The sequence below is a fragment of the Triturus cristatus genome, chromosome 3_1 (assembly GCF_964204655.1).
Source record: "Triturus cristatus chromosome 3_1, aTriCri1.1, whole genome shotgun sequence".
Classification (NCBI taxonomy): Eukaryota; Metazoa; Chordata; class Amphibia; order Caudata; family Salamandridae; genus Triturus; species Triturus cristatus.
The window spans coordinates 805,802,964-805,822,785 of NC_140583.1; the positions used below are offsets into that span (position 1 = coordinate 805,802,964).

The following is a 19,822-nucleotide window of genomic DNA, read 5'->3' on the forward strand; positions in this document are numbered from 1 at the left end:
GGCTAATATCAGACTAGGTGGTACACCCAAACGTAGCTGGGTGCCAGGGACATGATTAGCACGCTCCACTGTGAAGTATTTGGAAAGGCATCCACATGGTTGCAACATTTTTAGTATTAAGTCTTCAACAAACAGGTCGACCCCAGGCCCCTCAGAGCGTTACGGAACTCCAATTATGCGAATTTTATTGCGTCTCAAATAGCCTTCATTGTCTTAAAGCCTAGCCTACAGTCTTGGTGTTGGCTTGTAGCGTGCAGACTTGAGCCTTTAGTGTCACTATGTGTCGACTTTAAGGGTGGCAGTAGATTCCTCCACTTCCATCATTCGATAGCCCATTTTGCACAGGTCAGCTCTCACTAGCGTGACCTTCGTCGTGACTTAATCTATTCTGGTCTCTAAGGAGGTGCGCACTCCCTGTATCTCCTTCATTATATTGTGGAGTGTGAAGGACTCGTTCTCCGGGGACGGCTGGTCCTTAGTTGTTCTCTGGTCTCTCCTGTTGCCGCTGTTTTTCCAGAGTGCATATTTATCTAATTTAGTTTGATGTGCGTTTCGCACTCCTTTGCCTCCTGCCATTGTGTGTTTGTTGGTCTGTAGCAGTCCCCCCAGCAATAGAGTCAACTGGTGGATGAGGGGGGCAGAAAGTGCCACACAGTACTTAGAGCTGCGAGCCCAGGGCCACCAAGGATATCACACGCGGCCTGTCTGGTTTCCCACTGCGTGCCCCCAACCCCTCCAAGATCCCGGTGTTTCAACATCAGACACACAGCCACGCGGGTGCGACAATGGCTCTATGTTTATTTTCAGGATGTTTCTTCACCCTTGCACCAATCAGGGGAGCTTGTTGACAGCTAAGTTAGGTGCTCTTAACGACCCCCAAGTCTCACCAATAGTAGCAGTGGAATTATTCCCCAATAAGCTTCCAGGTCATTTCCCAGGCAGGTCTGATTTATTATGGGCCCCTGCAGTACGCGTCTCACCATCGCTCCCAGACACTGTTCATTTGTAGTTCCTGAATGAGCTGTCTGGACAAGTTTGCGTAGTCGTTTTGATTCAGGAAACATTTCAATACGCTGGTTTCATGGTGAAAAAAACTCTTTATATGAAGGTGATTTAAGAATTCTGAGTTGGATTTGCAAAGGTGACAAACAGTCAACACGTGTTTCGCTCCCTTACATGGCCATCTGGCCTGGGGCTTCTTCAAGGTGCTGTGAAATTCAAATGAGCTAAAATCTTCTTTAGGCCAGGCGCCTAATGATCCTAAGTCGATCTATAAATCCCTGGCAAAATTCCCACGGGTGAATCTTCTGGATTTGTCAAACCTGTTCATTTGTAGGTAGGAGCTGGACCCGATCTCTCAGCTTGTGGTATGTTGTATGGGAGGCCCAGCAGAGCGTTCATACAGGGGCTGAATGAGGTATAGGATATGTACACTCTGGTCACCCTATAACACTGAATGTTGCAGCCTGCGATGTTCGGACTGCTTGGGGGTCCCCTTCTAAATATGGTGAAGATCGCTGTGGGCTCCAGCTCTGAAACTTTTCACGGCCTGTGCCACCACCTCTCCGCACGGGCCGCCCATACTCTGCAGGGGGCTATGTGTAGAGCAGAGACGCAGTTGTTTTCAGTCTTGAGGGCCGGTCCCACGCCATCCGTAGGAGTCTGAGCCTGAGTGATCTGCTCAGCCCCCACTTTAAACACTACTGCGGCCGATCCCATTTCAGTAATGTCTTGTTGAGACCGCCCACGTAATGAAGCACCAGAGCCACAGGTACAGTTATAAGCTCCTTTATTCAGAGAGGGAGAGCCGGCATAACGTATACCAGCCGCCTTGCATGCACCCTTTCTGTACACGTCACCGCCTATCCTACAAGGCCCCACAGGAAGTGACGTGATGCTAGAACAACTAGAGTGCGACACCACACATCTCCACCCTTAACAACAATACAAAAGATAACAGAGCAATACATCTATGTGCTGAATGCGTATACACGTTGGATCAACAAGGGAACAACGTGACTGTTTTATACAACAGGCTGAAAGCTGGGTAGAGAAAGGCTGTGGGAGAGAGAGAGAGAGAGAGATACATACGATAATCAAAGGGTAAGAAGGAATGAAGGAGGGAAGAAGTGGTTTACATATCATACTCGCTGTATTTCCTGGGTAACACCACTCTCCTGCCAGTGCGGGTACTCGTGAGAGGGACCTGTGGTACGTGTGTTTCCCCTGAGTGGGCATTGCTTTCTTTTGTGCTCCCTTCCGGGCCCTTGTCATGTGAGGAGGTAGCCCCTTGCGTGATGTCTGGATTGCCCGTGTCATTGGTTATGTGAGGTGGAGTGTGCTGTGTGGAATCAGAGTTGTTCCTTTCTGCCATGGTACCTGCATCACCGCCTGTCCCCCTCATTGTGCTGTTCCTCTGTGTACCTGAGGTGACGCCTTCTCCCTCATAGTCTGATTCCCCTCCACTATATCCGGTGCTTGTGGTAGCGTTGTCCGTGTTCCACCCGATGACCTTGTTGCATTTGGCCATTCTGCTTTGCGACCACACTTTGCCATCGCTCAGCAAGGCGGAGCGTGAGTAAAGTTCACTGATTTGTAGGGGCTTGCTGAACTTGCTGTCTCCTTTCTTCCCCAGGTTGCCCAGTTTTACCTGGACCCAATCACCCATTGCTAAGGAGACCTCTCGTACTCTATGCATCCCATCATAATTAGCTTTGTAAGTTTTCTGTGCTTTCTCTAAGTTGCTTCTGACCACCGCTGGTGACCATTCGCTTTGTAGTTGCAGGTTCATCCAAACGTGGTTGTCTCTGGTGAATGGTTCCCCTCCTCTGAGGATTTTAAAAGGGCTGTATCCTGTTAGGGTGGGTGTTATTGGATATGCCCACACCATGTTCTTGATTCCCGTTTCCCAGTTCTTGCCTGCGCTAATGGCCGCTTGAACGGAACCCATAATCACTCTGTTGAAAGTTCCACTAGACCATTACCTGCGGGTGATACACTGGCATTTGTTTCGCCATGATACCAATCCTCCTGTGGAAGGCCGTCCACTTCTCCGAATTGAACTGTGGACCATTATCGCATGTAATCACTCTCAGAATGCCTTCCCTCAAGAACGTGTTGGTGAGAAAGGAAATAACCGCATCTATGTTCACCTTCTCAGACTTCTACCTCTGGCCACTTGGAGTATCTGTCAACCAGGATGATCACATATTTGGGTATCCCCCAAGAATCCAGTACGGGGACCAAAATGTTGACTGACAATTCCTCCCAGGGGTTGTTGGGCGTGAGGAACACGCCCATAGGGGGTCGTAGCATGGTCAGTGATTTGTCTGCATTTGGCACAATGCTCACATGCTCTGATATACCGATCCATGGAGGTGTCGATTGCTGGCCACCAGTACGACTGTTTCAATCTCTTCTTTAATTTCACGATCCCCAGGTGTCCGTGCGTTATGCCGAGGAAGTGGTCCACTAACTCTCGCGGGGGGACTACTTTGCCTCCTCTTAACAAAAAGATGGTGTAATCGCTGATGGACAGTTCGTCGCATGCCTCCCAATATGTTCTGAGGTCGTCTCTCAAGTGCCTCTTCTTGGCCATCCACATGTAACACACATTTTCACTTGCGATCGTACTGAATCCTTGTCGTAGGCTGTCTCCCAATCCTGAGCGCTAATGATGTCCTCTTGGGCTGTCATGAATACCACACTGTATTCGTCCAATTCGCTGTGGATTGGTGCCCCCTACCAGGCAGGTATTCTACATTGTAGACAAACCCCAAGAGTTTGAGTGTCATCTTAGTGATGCGTGGAGTAGCTGTGGTGTTGCCACCGGACGTGAGAACCTTGATCAACGGTTTATGGTCCGTCCTGAGTGTGAACCGGGAACCCCAGAGGTATTGCTGAAATTTTTCCATGGCCCAAATGGACACCAGCATTTCTTTTTCGATGATGCTGAATTACTCCACATTAGGTGCAAGGGAACATGAGGCAAACCCTATGGTGGTTTCCGTGCCATATGTGGAACATTGGGACAGGACCGCCCCTAAACCTTTGTCACTGGCATAGGTTGTCAATATGCTGGGAGCTGAGTCATCAAAGCCGTGCCAGGGAATGGCATCGCAAATGTCTTTCTTGATGCTCTCAAATTCCACATCAGACTCCGACGTCCAGCTGAACGCGTCTTTTTCCTTCAATAGTTGGCGCATGCTGTGTGTTTTCATGGTGAAGTTTCTGACAAACTTGCTGTAAAATTCAGCTAACTCCAGAAAGGACCGGACCTCATCCTTGTTACGTGGTGTGGGAGCAGGCATGATGGCTTCCACGTTCGCCTTCTTGGGAGGGATCTCTCTGTCGCTGATCTAGGGCCCTAAACATGTGATGGTGTGTAGGCCAATTCTCCATTTCTCCAGTTCCGCCGTGAGACCATTCGCTGCCAATTTCCATAGCACTGTTCTCAGTTTGTCATCGTGCTCTGCTTTGTTCTTCCCCATGACGAGTATGTTGTCCTGGAAATATAAGACGCCGCTGAGATCCTTGAATAACTTGTGCATACATTTTTTAAATACGGCAGCGGCGGACGACAGGCCGAATGGCATTCGCCGAAATCTGTAGCAGCCGAATGGGGTGATGAAGGAGGTCAGCTTCCTGCAGGAGGGGTGAAGCGATATTTGATGATACGCCGCTGTGAGGTCTATCGCAGAAAACCATTTGATTCCCTTGGTCTGGGCCAACAGTTTGTTGATTCTTGGCAGCGGGAATTTGTCCACGACTATGTTCTTGTTCAATTCTCAGAGGTCTATACAGAGGCATACTTTGCCACTCGGTTTCCGTGCTGGGACCAAGGGCGCCAACCACTCTGTACTCTCGATGGGCTCTATGATGCCGTTGTCTTCCAGGCACTGCAATTCCAGCTGCACCACTGCTCAACAGTTGAAGGGAATATTCCAAACTTTATGGCTGACTGGCACTGCGCCATCTTTTAGCAGTATCTTGTGCTTGAATTTCGAAAGTTTCCTTATAGCCCTGCCGAAGACTTCGGGAAATTCTTCTTGCCGCGGGGTTCCTTCAGACAGGGATGAGTCACTCGTCATGAGTACTTGTGTTTCTTCACTGGCATTGAGTTGGATGCCTAAGACCCCTTGGTCGGCCCATCCCAGGACAGAAGGCCCCTTTTCAGCAACGTACAATTTGCCCATTGTTTCTCTCCCTTTGAAGTCGAACTTAAGCTGTCTGAATCCGACCATGGGGATTTTCTCTCTCCCGTGAAGGTGACTGGGTGTACGTCGGTGGGGTGTAGGTGACTCCCTAATGCCGTGGCAAATTCCCTTTCCCAGATATCTCTTTGGATTATAGTGTACGGAAACCCTGAATCTGCTACCATAGAAATCTGTACCCCACCAATGGTCAACATGCAGGAGGGTTTTTTCCGGCTGTTACAATCAATGCCCATAACATGGTCCTCAATACAGAGAATACAATCATCGTCATCACCCTCCCCATCTTCTACATCTGGTTCATAAATGACACATTTAACTGTAGAGTTGCTAGGTTTCCGTCTGCAGACTTTACTGAAGTGTCCCACCAGCTCACAAAATTAACATTTTACAGGAGGGCAGGGCATTTCTTATCATGTGCCATGTGAGACTGACTGCCACATCTGTAGCAACTACCTTTTTTGTCACTGGGATGTCTGATGGGGCTAGCTTGCTTGTTCGTGGGCCTCCTACTCGGATTGTTCCCTGCACTGTGGGTGGGCTTGTCACTGGAACCTTGTGTGTCGCTCACTTTGCACACTGTGGGCTTACTGTCACTCTCCTTTTTAGCTGCCGCAGCACAGCATTTGAACAGTTCGGCCCTTTTGACGATCGCTATGATGTCACTCAGAGGTGCCTCCCCGCTAACCCATAATTCCTCCTGTACACTAGTGTGCACTGTGTGCATTATGATCTGATCTCGGACAAATTCGTCGTGGGGGTGTCCAAATTTACAATTCACTGCTAGTTTTTTCAGCGCTGCTACATAGTCTTCCACCATTTCTGTGTCATTTTGTTTCCGCTGAAAAAAATGGTATCTGTCTATGGCAGTGTAGATAACTGGTTGATAATGGCAATCCAAATCGTCTAAGGCGTGCTGGAACACGTCCTTGTCCTCTGCGTCTCTTGTTTTCTTTACCATACCCTCGTAGACTCTCAACCCTTCAGTACCCAGATTGTGTAGTAGAATTCTCTTCTTGTGTTTACTAGAGAAATTATCTTCCCCTTCATCCTCCAGGGCAGATGAGTAGTTGAGAAAGTAGCACTTCAAGTCGGCCCACTTCATGGCCGGCTCCCCTGGCTTCGGGAAGAAGGGGACTGGGTTGGTCAGGGAGAAGGTTTGTGCGCACATCGTGCTTGATCAGCAGCAGTGGATGGGTGAGGACTGCTCACTGGAGAAGGGGGTGCTTTTTCTGCAGCACCTCTATCCCGGAATGCTTGTCCTAGGAGTGATGAGGTGTGCGTTGCACCGCAGGGCTAAGCGCTCGACGCGAGCAGCAGGGATATCCTGGAGATCGACAGCCAAAAGGATGGCTGCCGCAGACACGTGCCTTTGTGCTGCACGGTGGCTTACTGATGGCATGGATTGCTGGGGTGCTGGACGGGCAGGATGCGTGTACACACTCATGCGTGTCCGAGAGGGCCGCCGACACGTAGTGCTCCTTATCCGGTGCGAGGAATTGGCATGCAGTTCAAACTTGCTGGGAGCGGTCACCAGGGATTAACTGCAATGACGCGGTGCCGCGCATGGAGAGTTGTTGCGTAGGAACTCCCACTGTTTGCAGCGGCGCTGCTGCTCTCCTTCTCCGACTGTCCTTTGAGGTGGTGATCGTGGCTGCAACTGCGTCTCGCATTAATCTGCAGGCACGGTGCTGGTCACAGGCTGTCGGTGCGCGGCAGGCTGAACGCGGAGGTTTGTCCAACTCGTCGCCAGTTTGTCGTGTAGAGACTACCCACGTAATGAAGCACCAGAGCCACAGGTAGAGTTATAAGCTCCTTTATTCAGAGAGGGAGAGCCGACCTAACGTATAGCAGCCCGCCTTGCATGCACTCTTTCTGTACACGTCACCGCCTATCCCACAAGACCCCACAGGTAGTGACGTGATGCTATAACAACTAGAGTGCAACACCACAAGTAAGTGCCTCGCCCAGTACAAGGAGCAGGCCGCACCACACCCCTCTCAGCCCGCTGACGCTCCCAGGGGTATCAGCGCCCCCTGCCTGTTCCGATGTGGCTCTGTGAGGGGTTTTTCGGCGGTTCCAAGTTGTCACTGCTGGGGGTCACCAACTCTCTTGCCTGGATCACAATACCCCACTGGTCACCACAGCCACGATCGATTACGTATGCAAGGTTAGGCCACCTGCGCCGCACAGGCCTTGTCTCGATTAACGCTTCCAGGTCATCATCACAAATGCGCGCTACATAGCTCAGTGGATTACCCAAGCGCAGCAGGGTTTATTGATCGGCAGTGCTTAGCCCGAAGATGGATGATGTGGTGTATATCCAGTGGATGATGTCAACGAGGAGTAGCAGCCATCTTGATAAGCAGTTGGCCACGCCCCCCAGTAGGGTGTTTTTGCACAGAGGGTACCCATATAAAAAAAGTTACTTACCTTCGGTTGAAATCTTTCTGATGGATACTCTATGTACTTGGAAATTCCTCACCTTCTGAATATCCCAGGTACCTGACTGGAACCTAAAACTTTTCCAGTAGCTCTTCTTTGTTTTTAGTGGGTACTGGTTCAGCAGTGATGCCTGAAACAACACTACAGTGATGTCACTGTAGCCATAAAGTGCCCACCTTGATATAAAATTCCCATTTTCTGTGCCTATGAGGCAAGCAGGGTGAGAGTGAACTTAGTATGTAGTACCTTTGAGAGAGAAAAAAAATCATTAAATTTTGAGTGTCCTTCAAGACTGGTGTGAAGACAGGATCATTGACACATCTATTGGTAGAGTATCTACCGTAATGATTGGTACCAAAGGTAAGGAACTTCTACTTTTCATGGATACATCTGTCTGCAGATTTCTCACCTTCTGAACAGATCCCAAATAGTACCCAACCTGGTGGACCATCTGGAACGATGGTCATACTAGGAAATCCTGGAGGACAGTATGAGCAAAATGGCGATGCCTTCTCACCTCTGAATCCAGGCACTAATGATTAGCAAAGGGATACCCATGTCGCTGCTTTCCAGATTTTGGTTTCAGGGACACCGATTGCCAAAGCTGGTATCAAGCTTGTGCCCTAGTGGAATGGGCTCAAATGCCATCCAGTGGTTCCTTATATGTAAGGGCATAAAACATTTTGATACAGAAGATAATACGCCTATACACGGTTTCCTGTACTGCTTTCCCCTTCCTGCTGCCTCCGTACCTTGCTTAGAGCTGGGTGTCAGTCTTCATGTCCTTGGTTTTTTCAATATAAAGGCTGACCACCCTTCTGGGGATCCAGCTAATGAAGCCTCTCCTCCAGAGGCAAGGGTAATGATGGGCCGCAGATGGAATGAAGACAGTCCTCTTTCTGGGGAAGGCAATTCTGGTTAGGAGAACCCACTTGTCAGGAAAAAACACATAAAAACATTTATGACGTGGTTCAAAAGGAGACCCCACCAAGAGAGTAAAAAAAACAGATTAAGGTAGTATTGCTGGATAACAACTGGAGTTGGTGGAAAAAGGCTTTTTAGTCCCTTCAGACACTTAATGACAATGGGTGGCTTAAAATGGAAGGCTGCCCTGGAAGTTAGAGAAAACCAGACAAGAATGCCAGATATTCTTTTAATGGTCCCTAAAGTACAGCCTTCGTGAGCTAAAGAAACTAGGAACTTGAGGATGCCCAACAGGTGAGCCCTCAAGGCATCCACATTGTTATTGGCACACCAAGTGACAAATCTGTTCCACCTTCCAGAGTACACCATTTTGGTGAAATCACTGCGAGAAGACAAAATGACATTCTCTTATTCCCCAGACAGCTGGAATGAACTTGTGTCCCAGCTCAATCTCCACACCTGACGTTGGAGGCTCTGGAGATTGGGTAGTAAGATCTGTCCTTCCAACTGGGAGAAGATGTCTACACTGAGATGAAGAAAGATCTGGGACATTGAGAGAGGTGCAGGAGATCTCCATACTACTACTAATCAGCCAATCTGGGATGGTGAGGATTATTTAGGTCTGGCCTTGTCAAATCTTCTTCAAAACACAAGGAATCTAGTGTAGGGGAGGAAATAAGCAGTGAAGTGGAATATGCCACCTCAACCAAAACACGCCCCTTAAGGCTCCCTGTCATGGATAATGGAGGGTCAGATTTGGTAGCAATGGACATTGACAAGGGTGGCAAAGAGATCCACCTGAAGTGCACTCCACAGGGCAAAGATGTTTGCACCACCTTTGGGTGAAGCCTCTACTGGTTGGCAAGATGACACAAACTCAGGTTCTCGCTGTAATTCAGAGAACGAGCCAGATGGTTGGTGACTAGCCAAATCCCATGCTGGCATGACCAAGCTCAGAGCCTCAACGTTTCCCGATAGAAAAGATAACACTGTATTGTTCCCTATTTGTTGACATACTACACCGCAATCATATTGTCGGTGAAGATCTGGACTGACTGACACGAATGGAAAGAGAGGAAGGTATTGAGCACAAGCAGAATCTCCCTCAGTTCAAGCAGGTTGATGTGAATTACCTGATCCTCTGGATACCAGAGTCCTCTGATCTCCAGCTCCTCCTGATGTGCATCCCACCCCTCAGAGGAAGTATCTGTCACAGCTGTGGTTACAGCTGGCGGAGGGTGAAAGCATATCCCACACAATAGGTTTTCCTAGATCTGCTTCAGTGTCCTGAGAGATCACAGTGGTGTTTGACAGATCTCTCCTGTACTGGAACTATTGCCTGCGGAGACACCACTGGAGAGTCCTCATGTGCCAGCATGCTTGCATGACCAGGAGGATGCAGGAAGCAAGCAGACCTTGCATGCATAGGACAATTAGGACTGGAATCAGAGTCCCTTCCCGAAACATGAGAATGAAATCCAAATTGTTGTGGATCCTCTATGGAAGACGGAAGGCCCAGAGCAGTTTTGTATTCAGAACTCCCCCTAGGACCAGGATTTGCTGAGAGAGCTCTATGTTAGATTTAGGAACGTTGATCGAAAACCTCAGATTGAATACTAGGGATGTTTCCAACTACAAAGGGTGCAACACCATCTGCTTTGAACAGCCAGTCATCCAGGTATGGGACTACTGGATTCTCCTCCTGAGATGAGCCACCAACACTTCCATTACCTTTATGGAGACTCGGGTTGCAGATGTCAATTCAAATGGGAGGACCACTAACTGCTATGAAGTGGACCCCACCACAAAGTGCAGGTACCTCCTGTGAGACTCTATGATAAGAATGGAAATACACGTTCTGTAAGTTAAAGGACACTAAACACGCTCCGGCTTCCAGTGCTAAAACAACCTGAACCAGGGACAGCATCTTGAACATTTCCTTACAGAGAGAGAGGTACAACACCCTGAGATCCAGGATCAGACAAAGGTCGCCATCCTCCTTGATACCCAAGAAGCACCAAGAGTAGCACCCCTGCCCAATTTCTTGCTTCAGCATCAACTCCAATGTTGTCCATGCTGGAAGCTGTGGAGATGGTCTTCTGACTTTTTCTTTTTTTTTTTTTAAACTTTTTATTGGATTTTTACGTTAGCATACATGTTGTACAGCAATCCGGTACAAGATGGTCTTCTGACTTAAAGGATCTTAGATGATGAATATGGGAAGGGGCTGTTGGAAGGGTAGGGCATATCCCTTTTCTACAATTAGAAGGACCCACTGGTCAAAAGATATGTCCTTTCAAGTTAGTGGCAAGAGGGGCACCTGACCTCCAACTGGGTTCAGATGCTCTGATTCGGGTGAACTGGTGCGGCTTCCCAGGTGGGGAGGGGGAAGAGAAAGAGAAGGAGGCTTACTGTTGCAGTTTCTTCCTTTACCATGGCTGCTGTACTGCTTGAGTAATGGGTTTTTGATCTGTTGGTGGTGTGTGGATTGCCTTCGGTAAAAATTAAAACCTCGCTCAGAGCCCCAAAACTTCTGAATGTCTCTGTAGTCAATTTAGGGAGGCTAGATACCCAGAGACCTAGGTGTAGCCCTGGTTTCTTTAAACCTCCTAGCTTCATCTCTAAACAGCTTGAATCAGTCGAAAGGTTAATCCATGAGTGTTGATTTGACATCCAGGAAGGTCTAAAAGTTGTCCCTAGAGGTCTCTTGTGACCGGCACGTGCTCCAGGAGGAGCAGTGAATATATCAAGCATTGCCGTCTAACAGAATGCTGGACCAGAGCCCAGAGTTGGAAACCCTTGGCAAGCCTGAGTGACTTTGGCGTGCTGGTGGTGGCTCCTAAGGTAGAGCAGGACCTAGTGTCAGTAATGGTGCCAGCGGTGCTGCCAGCACCACTCCATCAGAGACGAGGATCTCAATGAGCTCATGTGCAGAAAATGTCCCCTCGGGAACAGCAGCATCTAGGTGATTTAATTTTATATAAGCAATGTTTAGCGGACTCCTTGTATCTCCTTGTTTTGTGCATACCTTGCTTTTCCCAGGGGGATCTAGAAGAAAGCGACTCTTGCAACCTCGTAAGAGGACGACATTTATGCATGCCTCAGCAATCATCCTAATCTTTTGTCATCAATAACCTTGCCTCTCTCTCCTTGATGGCTTTTACGTTCGGGCGGAGACATGACTGGCGCGACTTGGTGTCATGATCGCTTCCTAGATACCACAGACCAATATTGTGGGGGTTTATCATATACATTTGTCCCTCACAGTCTCTACAGGGTTGGAACCCTGAATTCCATTGGGGAGATAGCTTAGCACTGCACCAAAATAGTTGAGTTTGATGTGTGGGGAAAGTTCTTTGGAAATGTTCTCACACAACAAAGGATCTGCGTTGAAGACAAGGAAAAAAGGGAACCGACAGGGTGTCCAGCCGCGTTCCGTGCAGGGAACGGCAATAGGGCCGTGTGAGGGGGATTTCGAGGGACGATGCCGGGGCAAATGAAATAAATAATTAATTTTTCCTCTGCATCGTCCCTCAAAATCACCCCCCGCAGCCTCACCACCCCACCGCTGTTACCTGCACAGCCTGCAGCTGAGGGTGTCGCGGTGGGCATTTTATGGCTTCAGTGATGTCATTGTGGTGATGCTTCTGGTGCAAGATTAGAATACCATTTGGATCCATTCAGGCGCCTGGGATAATCAGAAGAGGAGGAATCAGCAGGAAGAAGTATTCATGAAGGGGGAATTAGTGTGGGTATTGCGGGTTCTGTGCTGATTTCTCATTTTTCTGCAGGTTCGTGACATGTACCGAAGTGAAGGAATATTGAAAATGCAATACTACTGCTTCACTTTTCTAAACAATTTAGGAATTACTCGATATTGATCCTTATCTGAAACTCTATCCACCTTGAAAAGGGCTTTCAATTAGTTGAGACACAAAGTGGGAACACCGAATCCAAATTAACTTCGAAGGTAGAGCCTGGGCGTGAAAGAAGCAGCACTCTGGAACCAGCTACCAGCTTGTGCCAGAACACAGCTGCGCCAAGCAGCTGAAAAAGTCCTCACATGCACTTGTCAGATGAATGCTATTTGTATCAAGTACCTTAGTTTCATTGTCTGTTGCAAAACCCAAGTAATTTAGCCTACTAATGAATCTGGAATTAAAAAACGTTCCCAAGACATGCATGTCCCTTTGTAGTTGGGTGACCGAGGTGACACTTTTGTAGCCTAATGATTGCTCTTTTTATACACTTTGAACACACTAACATTTCAATATTTGATGCTTCTCAGAGTGAACACTCACCACCACATTGAGCATCACGAAGTCATTCTTGGCCATCTTTTGCACATGAGGATCAGCAGAAAATACCTTCTTTAAAGCTGCAACAGAACAATAAAAGAGTCATTTATGCAGCCTAAGGGACTGGTCCTAAACTTGCACTTGAATGGTACTTGACTCTGGGAAGAAGCTCAGCGGTACAGAGCCTGCCACCTCTGAGGGCGGATTGCTGGGGGACTGGCACAGGGCTAGCTGATTTCATCATATATTAAGTCGTCATCTACACATCAGAACTGGATTCAAGAGGTAGATGGTAGCCATGTAAACCTTTCCAAACGTCTAGCTGGTTTACAGATGGGCAAAGGCAGGTCTTTAAAAATGATAGGTACTCTTACTAAGGGTGCTACTCCCTGACGTAATGATTCCTATATGTAAAGCACAAACAGATCACCCCTTAAGGTTTCAAAGGGCTGGGGGGCCGTCGGGGAGATTAAGTGAGCTATTACCCAGAGTCGCCTGATGGTGAGCTGCTGACGGTGATCAAATTTTTTAAAACCAGAAAAGTGTTTTTTGTATGTAGCTCCATCTTTTACAGAAAACAGGGTGATTTTTAAAAGAAAGGTGTTTTTTAAGCAGGTTAATTTAAAAGAAAAATATATATATATATATTATTTTTTTAAAGCAATCAAGATGCTCCTGTGTAAGGTCACTCTTACTGTTGAGGCGAAACATCATCGTCGGGGAAAGTGAAAGCTCCCCCACACAAAGGATCTAGAGGACAAACGGCAACACAGCAAGTTTCTCCTCATACCCAAGACAGCTTCCTGACTGGCAGCCCTGTGAGCTCCATTTCACACACAGTGATACAAGTTACAGCCCAAGCTGCTATCTCTATAGAATTGATGCAGCACAGGGGTAGGCAGTGCAAGCTTCCCTCACACACAGAATAGGTATATTTTTACAACAGTGCAAGCTTTCCTTCTACATGAGGGACATCGAACCCCTGGCCAGTATCTGATCCAATCAACGTTAGAATCAAAAGGCTCCTTATCATCATGTCATTCTAATGACCAACTATATCCCAGAGGTGAGAGGCTCTGCATACTCTGGCCAATCCCTGAGGGCATTAAGTTAGAAAGGTGCCAGCCTCGATATTCCTGTGCCCATTTCATGCAACCATCTATACGGATCGGCGAAAAGGCTGAATTGAGCCATCATCAAAACAAACTCTGCAATGATGCTGGACTCGAGAAGAGGCTGAACGTGCCTATCCTGTCGTAAAGCTTTCAGGCAACATGAAACAAGAAGAAGGCAGTTAGACCAGTGCTTTAAATGGGCCGGTACTGTCCGGTACTGAGTACAAGCACTTTTTTATTTTGAGGGGGAGAGTACCGGCACTCCTCAAGAGAAATGTAATACTTTTAGTTGAAGAGTACTGGCACTTCTCAGAAAGAAGCAGGTACTCTGCTACAGAGTACCTGCACTTCTATTTTTCCATTTCAAGCACTGAGTTAGACAGAGGCCATCCGGATAGCCACGTTCTGGCTTGTGCCGCAGAAAAAAGTGACACCAGTGGTTTTTTTTAGACTTAGTTTGAAACCACTGCTGTCGCCAAGAACTATTGCTACCAATGCTTTAAATATAAACAGTGAGCTCTACCTCCTCTCAGGCTAATAGTTCTCTCTCTCCCCTCACGCTGTTGGCAATTTGGTGCATCATTCTAGCTCCTTTAAAGAACTGCATTGGAATGGATGAAAACCCGTTTTACATTGCAAAATTACACATAGGGGCCAAATATACTATCATGCTTGTCGCAAAAAGCTGTTGTAATGTACTTCCAAGCTTTTCGCAGCTAGAATATTGTTTTGCAAACCGACCTATGTCGTAATAGGTCAGTTTGCAAAATAAGGTTTCAGAGTGGATTGCAATCCGACCTACTTAATTAATGTTCATTAGGTTGGCTGCAAATTGCAACTCATTGATCTGCCTGGTGTGCAAAAGGTCAACAGACCACCTGTAGAGATATATCCTGCACATAATCAGGAGAGTCAGCTCCTGCCCCTGAGGATGATGCTGTGGTGCAGAACAGTGGCCCAGAATTTCCAAAATGCCAAAAGCCACCCAAATGCCTCACCTTGGCTGTATTGACATTCCTCCAGGTGGTGAATCACCATCAGCGGCATCTTCCTAAAAGGAAAAAGGAAAATAGCAAGCATGATCAAAAATTGAAAATCAACTGGGGGAGAAAGAAATGAGGCAAAAGGCTGGACTTCTGTATTTGTGGTGCGAGAGCGGACTATGAAACTGGAAAAAGACAAGGGGTCTGTGTAGATGTTGCAGGGGATGTCTATTTTGTGGCACACAATGTTATGACGTCTCTCATGGAAGAGCCTTAGTCAGTTGGTTCCAAATGCCACAGTGCATTTGGTGGTTTCAAGTGGTGCCCAGTGATAGTAAATGGTCCCATGTCCACCTGTGTCCATACACTTCAGTTTCCAGTTGTACCCACAGATGGTCTGTGTTACATCTAGCTGTGCTCTAATGATCAGGGGTTTTCAAATGCCACAGAAGTTTTCCACTTTTTTTCTGCCAACTAAGATTGAGAATTGTTACCTTGAAACCAAATATACAGGCAACATAATAGGATATCCTGGTTGATGACAAAAATCGTTTATAGCTGTGTACAGATGAGGTTTTTCATTAGTGCAAGAAGAATGTATTCACCAACAATCTACTACAGCTGTGCCTTCTCCCGTGCACCGTCTCTGGCAGCACAGGCATATGTGCAAAGCATTCAAGTCGAGGAAGCCATGCCAACCCGCGGCTTCTTTGGGTCTCTTCTTCCAAATACGATTGAGATTTTGGAGCAAGTCAGTACCTTTCCCTCCTCTGTCTCAAATCTCTGCAAGACAGCCTGGCTTACCATAAAGGAAAAAGGCACCTTCAGCCAAACAAAGGAGCTAAGCAGCATATGTACACAATGTATTGAATTGTACTGTAGCATAAAATGGGGAGGTAGTTGCATCCAACTGCAGAAGAGATGTAATCTGGTTGTGCTTTTGAACAGTGGTTTTTCTGCCACTCTTTAAAAGGCAGAAATAATTTGAGCACTTTTCTCTCTGTGTGAAGTTCTTGTTGATATTTTATCAGGAGCACCTCATCTGGGTGATCTAATTAGCATGACATGTCAAGTTTTTTTGCTTCTGCAAAGGATGACCTTCTGCACTGTATCCTATTTCTGTTATCAGATGGCAGTGCGATTGGCACCAGAGACTTCCCACTCTTAAGGCTTTCCGCATAGCTATGCCAGAAAGTAGCCATCAACTCCTATGGGCAATGGGATCTGTCCACCAATGCTACGTTATTCTACAACCTCTGAGTCTCTGACGCCTTGGCTTGTGAGCCATTAACTCCCATTATTTTCCAGAGAGGGTGTTTGAATCTTTCCATGCAGCGATGCTTAAAAGCACTAACTCTTTATACTTTTTACTTATTTTCCAAGCTACACTTTATCCCACTGGGATCAATGTTGTTCAGGCAGATCATCTGAATCACTCTCATTGTGTTCCACATGAGATCAGCTCAGCCAAATGTCATAGATTTTTCAGATATTTTTGTCTTCAAATCAAATTGTTTGCTACAAGCCAGAACTCCCAGGTGTGTTCGGCTCAGTTACTCAATGCAAAAAAATAGGGGCCCCGAAGATAATGCCTTCATCGTCACTTGACCAGAAAACCATCATATATATGAATTTCTTCTCCTTTCACTCTCTAATTATGTCCCAAAAAATCAGAAGTTGTAATAATTGTCTTCAATATTGCTCTGGCAGGGCTCTGCCAACCCTGGTTTCCACTCTTCCATCTCTCACCTATTTGTGCACATGTGTGAAAGGCTATACCCTTACCTTCAGTGTTGGACCGGAGAGCCTTATTCAAGGACAAAAACATGCCTCCATGTTTGTCCAACTAGGTGCATCTTGGTGATTGTGTTGGACTCCGCGGCCAGAAAGGGTTAAACAGAATTAGAAATGGAAGTCAGTGGCTGAGGTTCTGCTACTGTGCTTGGGAAAGTGGGGTTAACCCCTTTTCTTGTTTCTTGGTGATGTCACGGTGTTCATTCGAAGCTTATTTGAAACCGGTATGAAGATGAAGGTACCTTTTGAATGGAAAGGAATGAAAAAACACCCAAGAGTTCTTTTCTTACTCGTGGGAGAGTGCCGGGTGCCATTATAACAGGTTCTTTCATTTATACCCTTCAGTGGTAAAGTCCCTCAGTCAGTCTGATTTATTGAGTTTTTGTTAAGTCTTGTTCCCATTCACTTAGAGACTCCGGTTTCTTGCAATCTCAGTCTACTCTCTCGGAAAACCACTTTATAACTAGTCATCACCTTGCAAGGAGAGTCCGTGAAATCTAAACTCTTTGTGCCTAAGTACTTAATACTTTTTTACCATGACAATGGGCTCCAGTCAAAGCACGCCAAGATTCAGCCCTGTATTTCACCCCCCCACCAGAGTTACTGAGAACTCGGGCATCATTACCTCCAGCGGGGATGCAAGTACTCAGCGTCTGAGGTCTCCAGTTGAAACACCACACTTGTAATTAAAAGGGGGCAACCGTCTCGGAACAAACAGCCTATGTGTTGATCTTACTCGCCCTATGCTTAATTTAGCGTCCCACCAAAATCTTATGGCAAAGTTCCATTGCGTAGTATTCCATGTGCGCCTTCCTCATCAGCAGATAATCTAATAAATGCGTTGGAAAAAATACAGACTTTGACCCTAGCTGATCATCTTCCATTCAACTTCCTCTCTCCTTGCTGCAAGACCAACACGATGAGGCTGCCTCAAAAGTGGTTGGTTTTCTGCTTGGCTCATTGATATGAGCATCATTTTCCTACTCCTCCTGCTGGCATAATCCTGATGACAAGGAAGCATTAGAAACACTTGCTAACATATTTTATTCAGGACATCTCTATGGCAGCTACTTGGGTTGCTCTGAACACTCTCCGTCAAGTTTAGGGTTTTATACCACTTCTACAAATGTTGCTAAATTTTCCCAGATGGTATGGAGAAACCTGTTTGCCTGAACCCGGCCTCTTTATCTCCACATGCCCTATTTTCGGTTGCTTGGAAATCTTTCCATCATAGGAGAATATTCTATATATGGGTGTGAGCGTAAGACAAGGCTATTTTAAGGTGGCCCTAATGCTGATCATGATATTGAGTATTATTACCCACCCCTACTTTGCATGCCATACTCGTATCTTTCACAAGTACACATCAGAAAAGAACTGGGAGAGAACTGATGCCAGTGCCAACCATGTGTGCAGCAAAGGTGTGCCACTGCACATTTTGGAATATGTGTTGTGCCAGCTGCACACCACATAGTTCTTTTTAAAAGTCTGAGAAGCACTTACTATTCTTGAAAGAAGGTGGGCCCAGGCTGCCATCAGTTTGTAACAGAAGTCAGTACTAGTCCATGTAAAGATGCCTTGCTGGGTCTGATTTACAAAAAAGTAGAAAAGGTGCGTCTGGAGATTTACATCTATATGCGGGTGCAAATGTACTACTTTTTGGAATTCACAAACATTGCCAAAAGTACTCCTGGAAAGCTGTGTGAGATGTTGGTTTCCAAGCATAGTTTTGGGAATTTCATGTGACTATTCTAAATAGCTTTTTTACCCCCTGGAGATTTTCATAGAACAGAACGCCACACAGGGAAAATTGCACCCTAAGTGTAAAAGCAAACTTTTAATTTTGTTTTTCCCTGTGAAGAAAGCATTTCCTCTACGCCACCACAAAATGTGAAAGTACACCTACCTACTCTGAAAAGAGAGAAACTCCAGTCCAATACTGGAGTAAATCTCTTTTTCAAGAGTAGAAAGGGGTTAGATCGCAGTTTGGAAATGACCCATGTGGGCGTTCCCAAACTTCCAAGACAAACCACACATGTGAACACCCACTTCCCACCAATTTGGATGGGGTTTATGAGATCGGTTTTCTCTGCAGTCCTGACTGAGAACTCGGCACTCGTAATTTAATGTATGCCCTCCAGGAATGCTTTTATTCCTAGCAGGCACAAAAAAGATAAATTTGGTTGTAAACTTTTTCTCTTATATTAGGGAGACCGCTCCCAGTGTCTCACATGTGAGAACATATTATATGATATCTTGCATTTGTTTGCAATGTCTTATTTGCCTCGAAACAGGCTGATGTCTCATGGAATACAGTGTAGAATAAGGGAGACATTGTTTACAACGCCTGCCATTACAACGCAATTTTAAACAACGCAAAATCCATTACAACTTATATTATTACAGCGCATGCCATTACAAGGCACTTTCCAAAGTAACGCCCCAGCGGAGTTAGAATAGTAATTTGCGTTGTAATGGATCATGCGTTGTAATGACTTGCGTTGTAATGGATTTTGCATTGTAAAAAATGTGTTGTAAGGGCACGCTATGTACATGTGTGTGTTGTAACGCGTCCTATTCTTAGAATAATATCTTCTTGTAGGTGATGGAGTAATGCCACCCTTATTCAGTGTTATTTTTATACCTTCTGGGGTGTTATAGAGCAGTGGTCTTCAAACTGTGGGGCGTGACCCCCTGGGGGGGCGTTGAGACATCTCAAGGGGGGCGCCAGTCGATCATTCAAAACCATCGGTACTGCATGCTCCTTCACAGACTGCATCCACTTGCTGAATGTGGTTAAAGTAATATCTATTGTAGGATAACTGGGCGTGATTTACAGATGATTGGTGGTATACAATGGGCACGTTCTGCTCTGATGGGGTAAATCTGCCTTCAGTGGGATTGCTGATGGCTGAATTACCACCAGCAGAACCATACTACGGTCATTTAAGTTATAGAAAAATAAACAAATTGTTTCTTATATAAACCCATTGAAAGGCCCGCCCTCCTGCCTCACTCTTATGGCAGTGCCTCGTCAAGACCGTCAGTAT

The 19,822-nt window shown here is 46.5% G+C and overlaps 1 protein-coding gene across 1 annotated transcript in view; it reads right to left on the reverse strand.

Annotated features, from left to right (window-relative positions):
• The window catches only part of LOC146861080 (anterior gradient protein 1-like), a 65,647-nt gene that overhangs the window by 11,426 nt on the left and 34,399 nt on the right, over positions 1-19,822 (reverse strand). Inside the window, exons 4-5 of the mRNA XM_085645122.1 lie at positions 14,994-15,046; positions 12,884-12,960 (exon numbers count right to left, since the gene is read on the reverse strand). Coding sequence (XP_085501248.1) covers positions 12,884-12,960; positions 14,994-15,046 — 130 coding nt within the window. The remainder of the gene's footprint in view (positions 1-12,883; positions 12,961-14,993; positions 15,047-19,822) is intronic.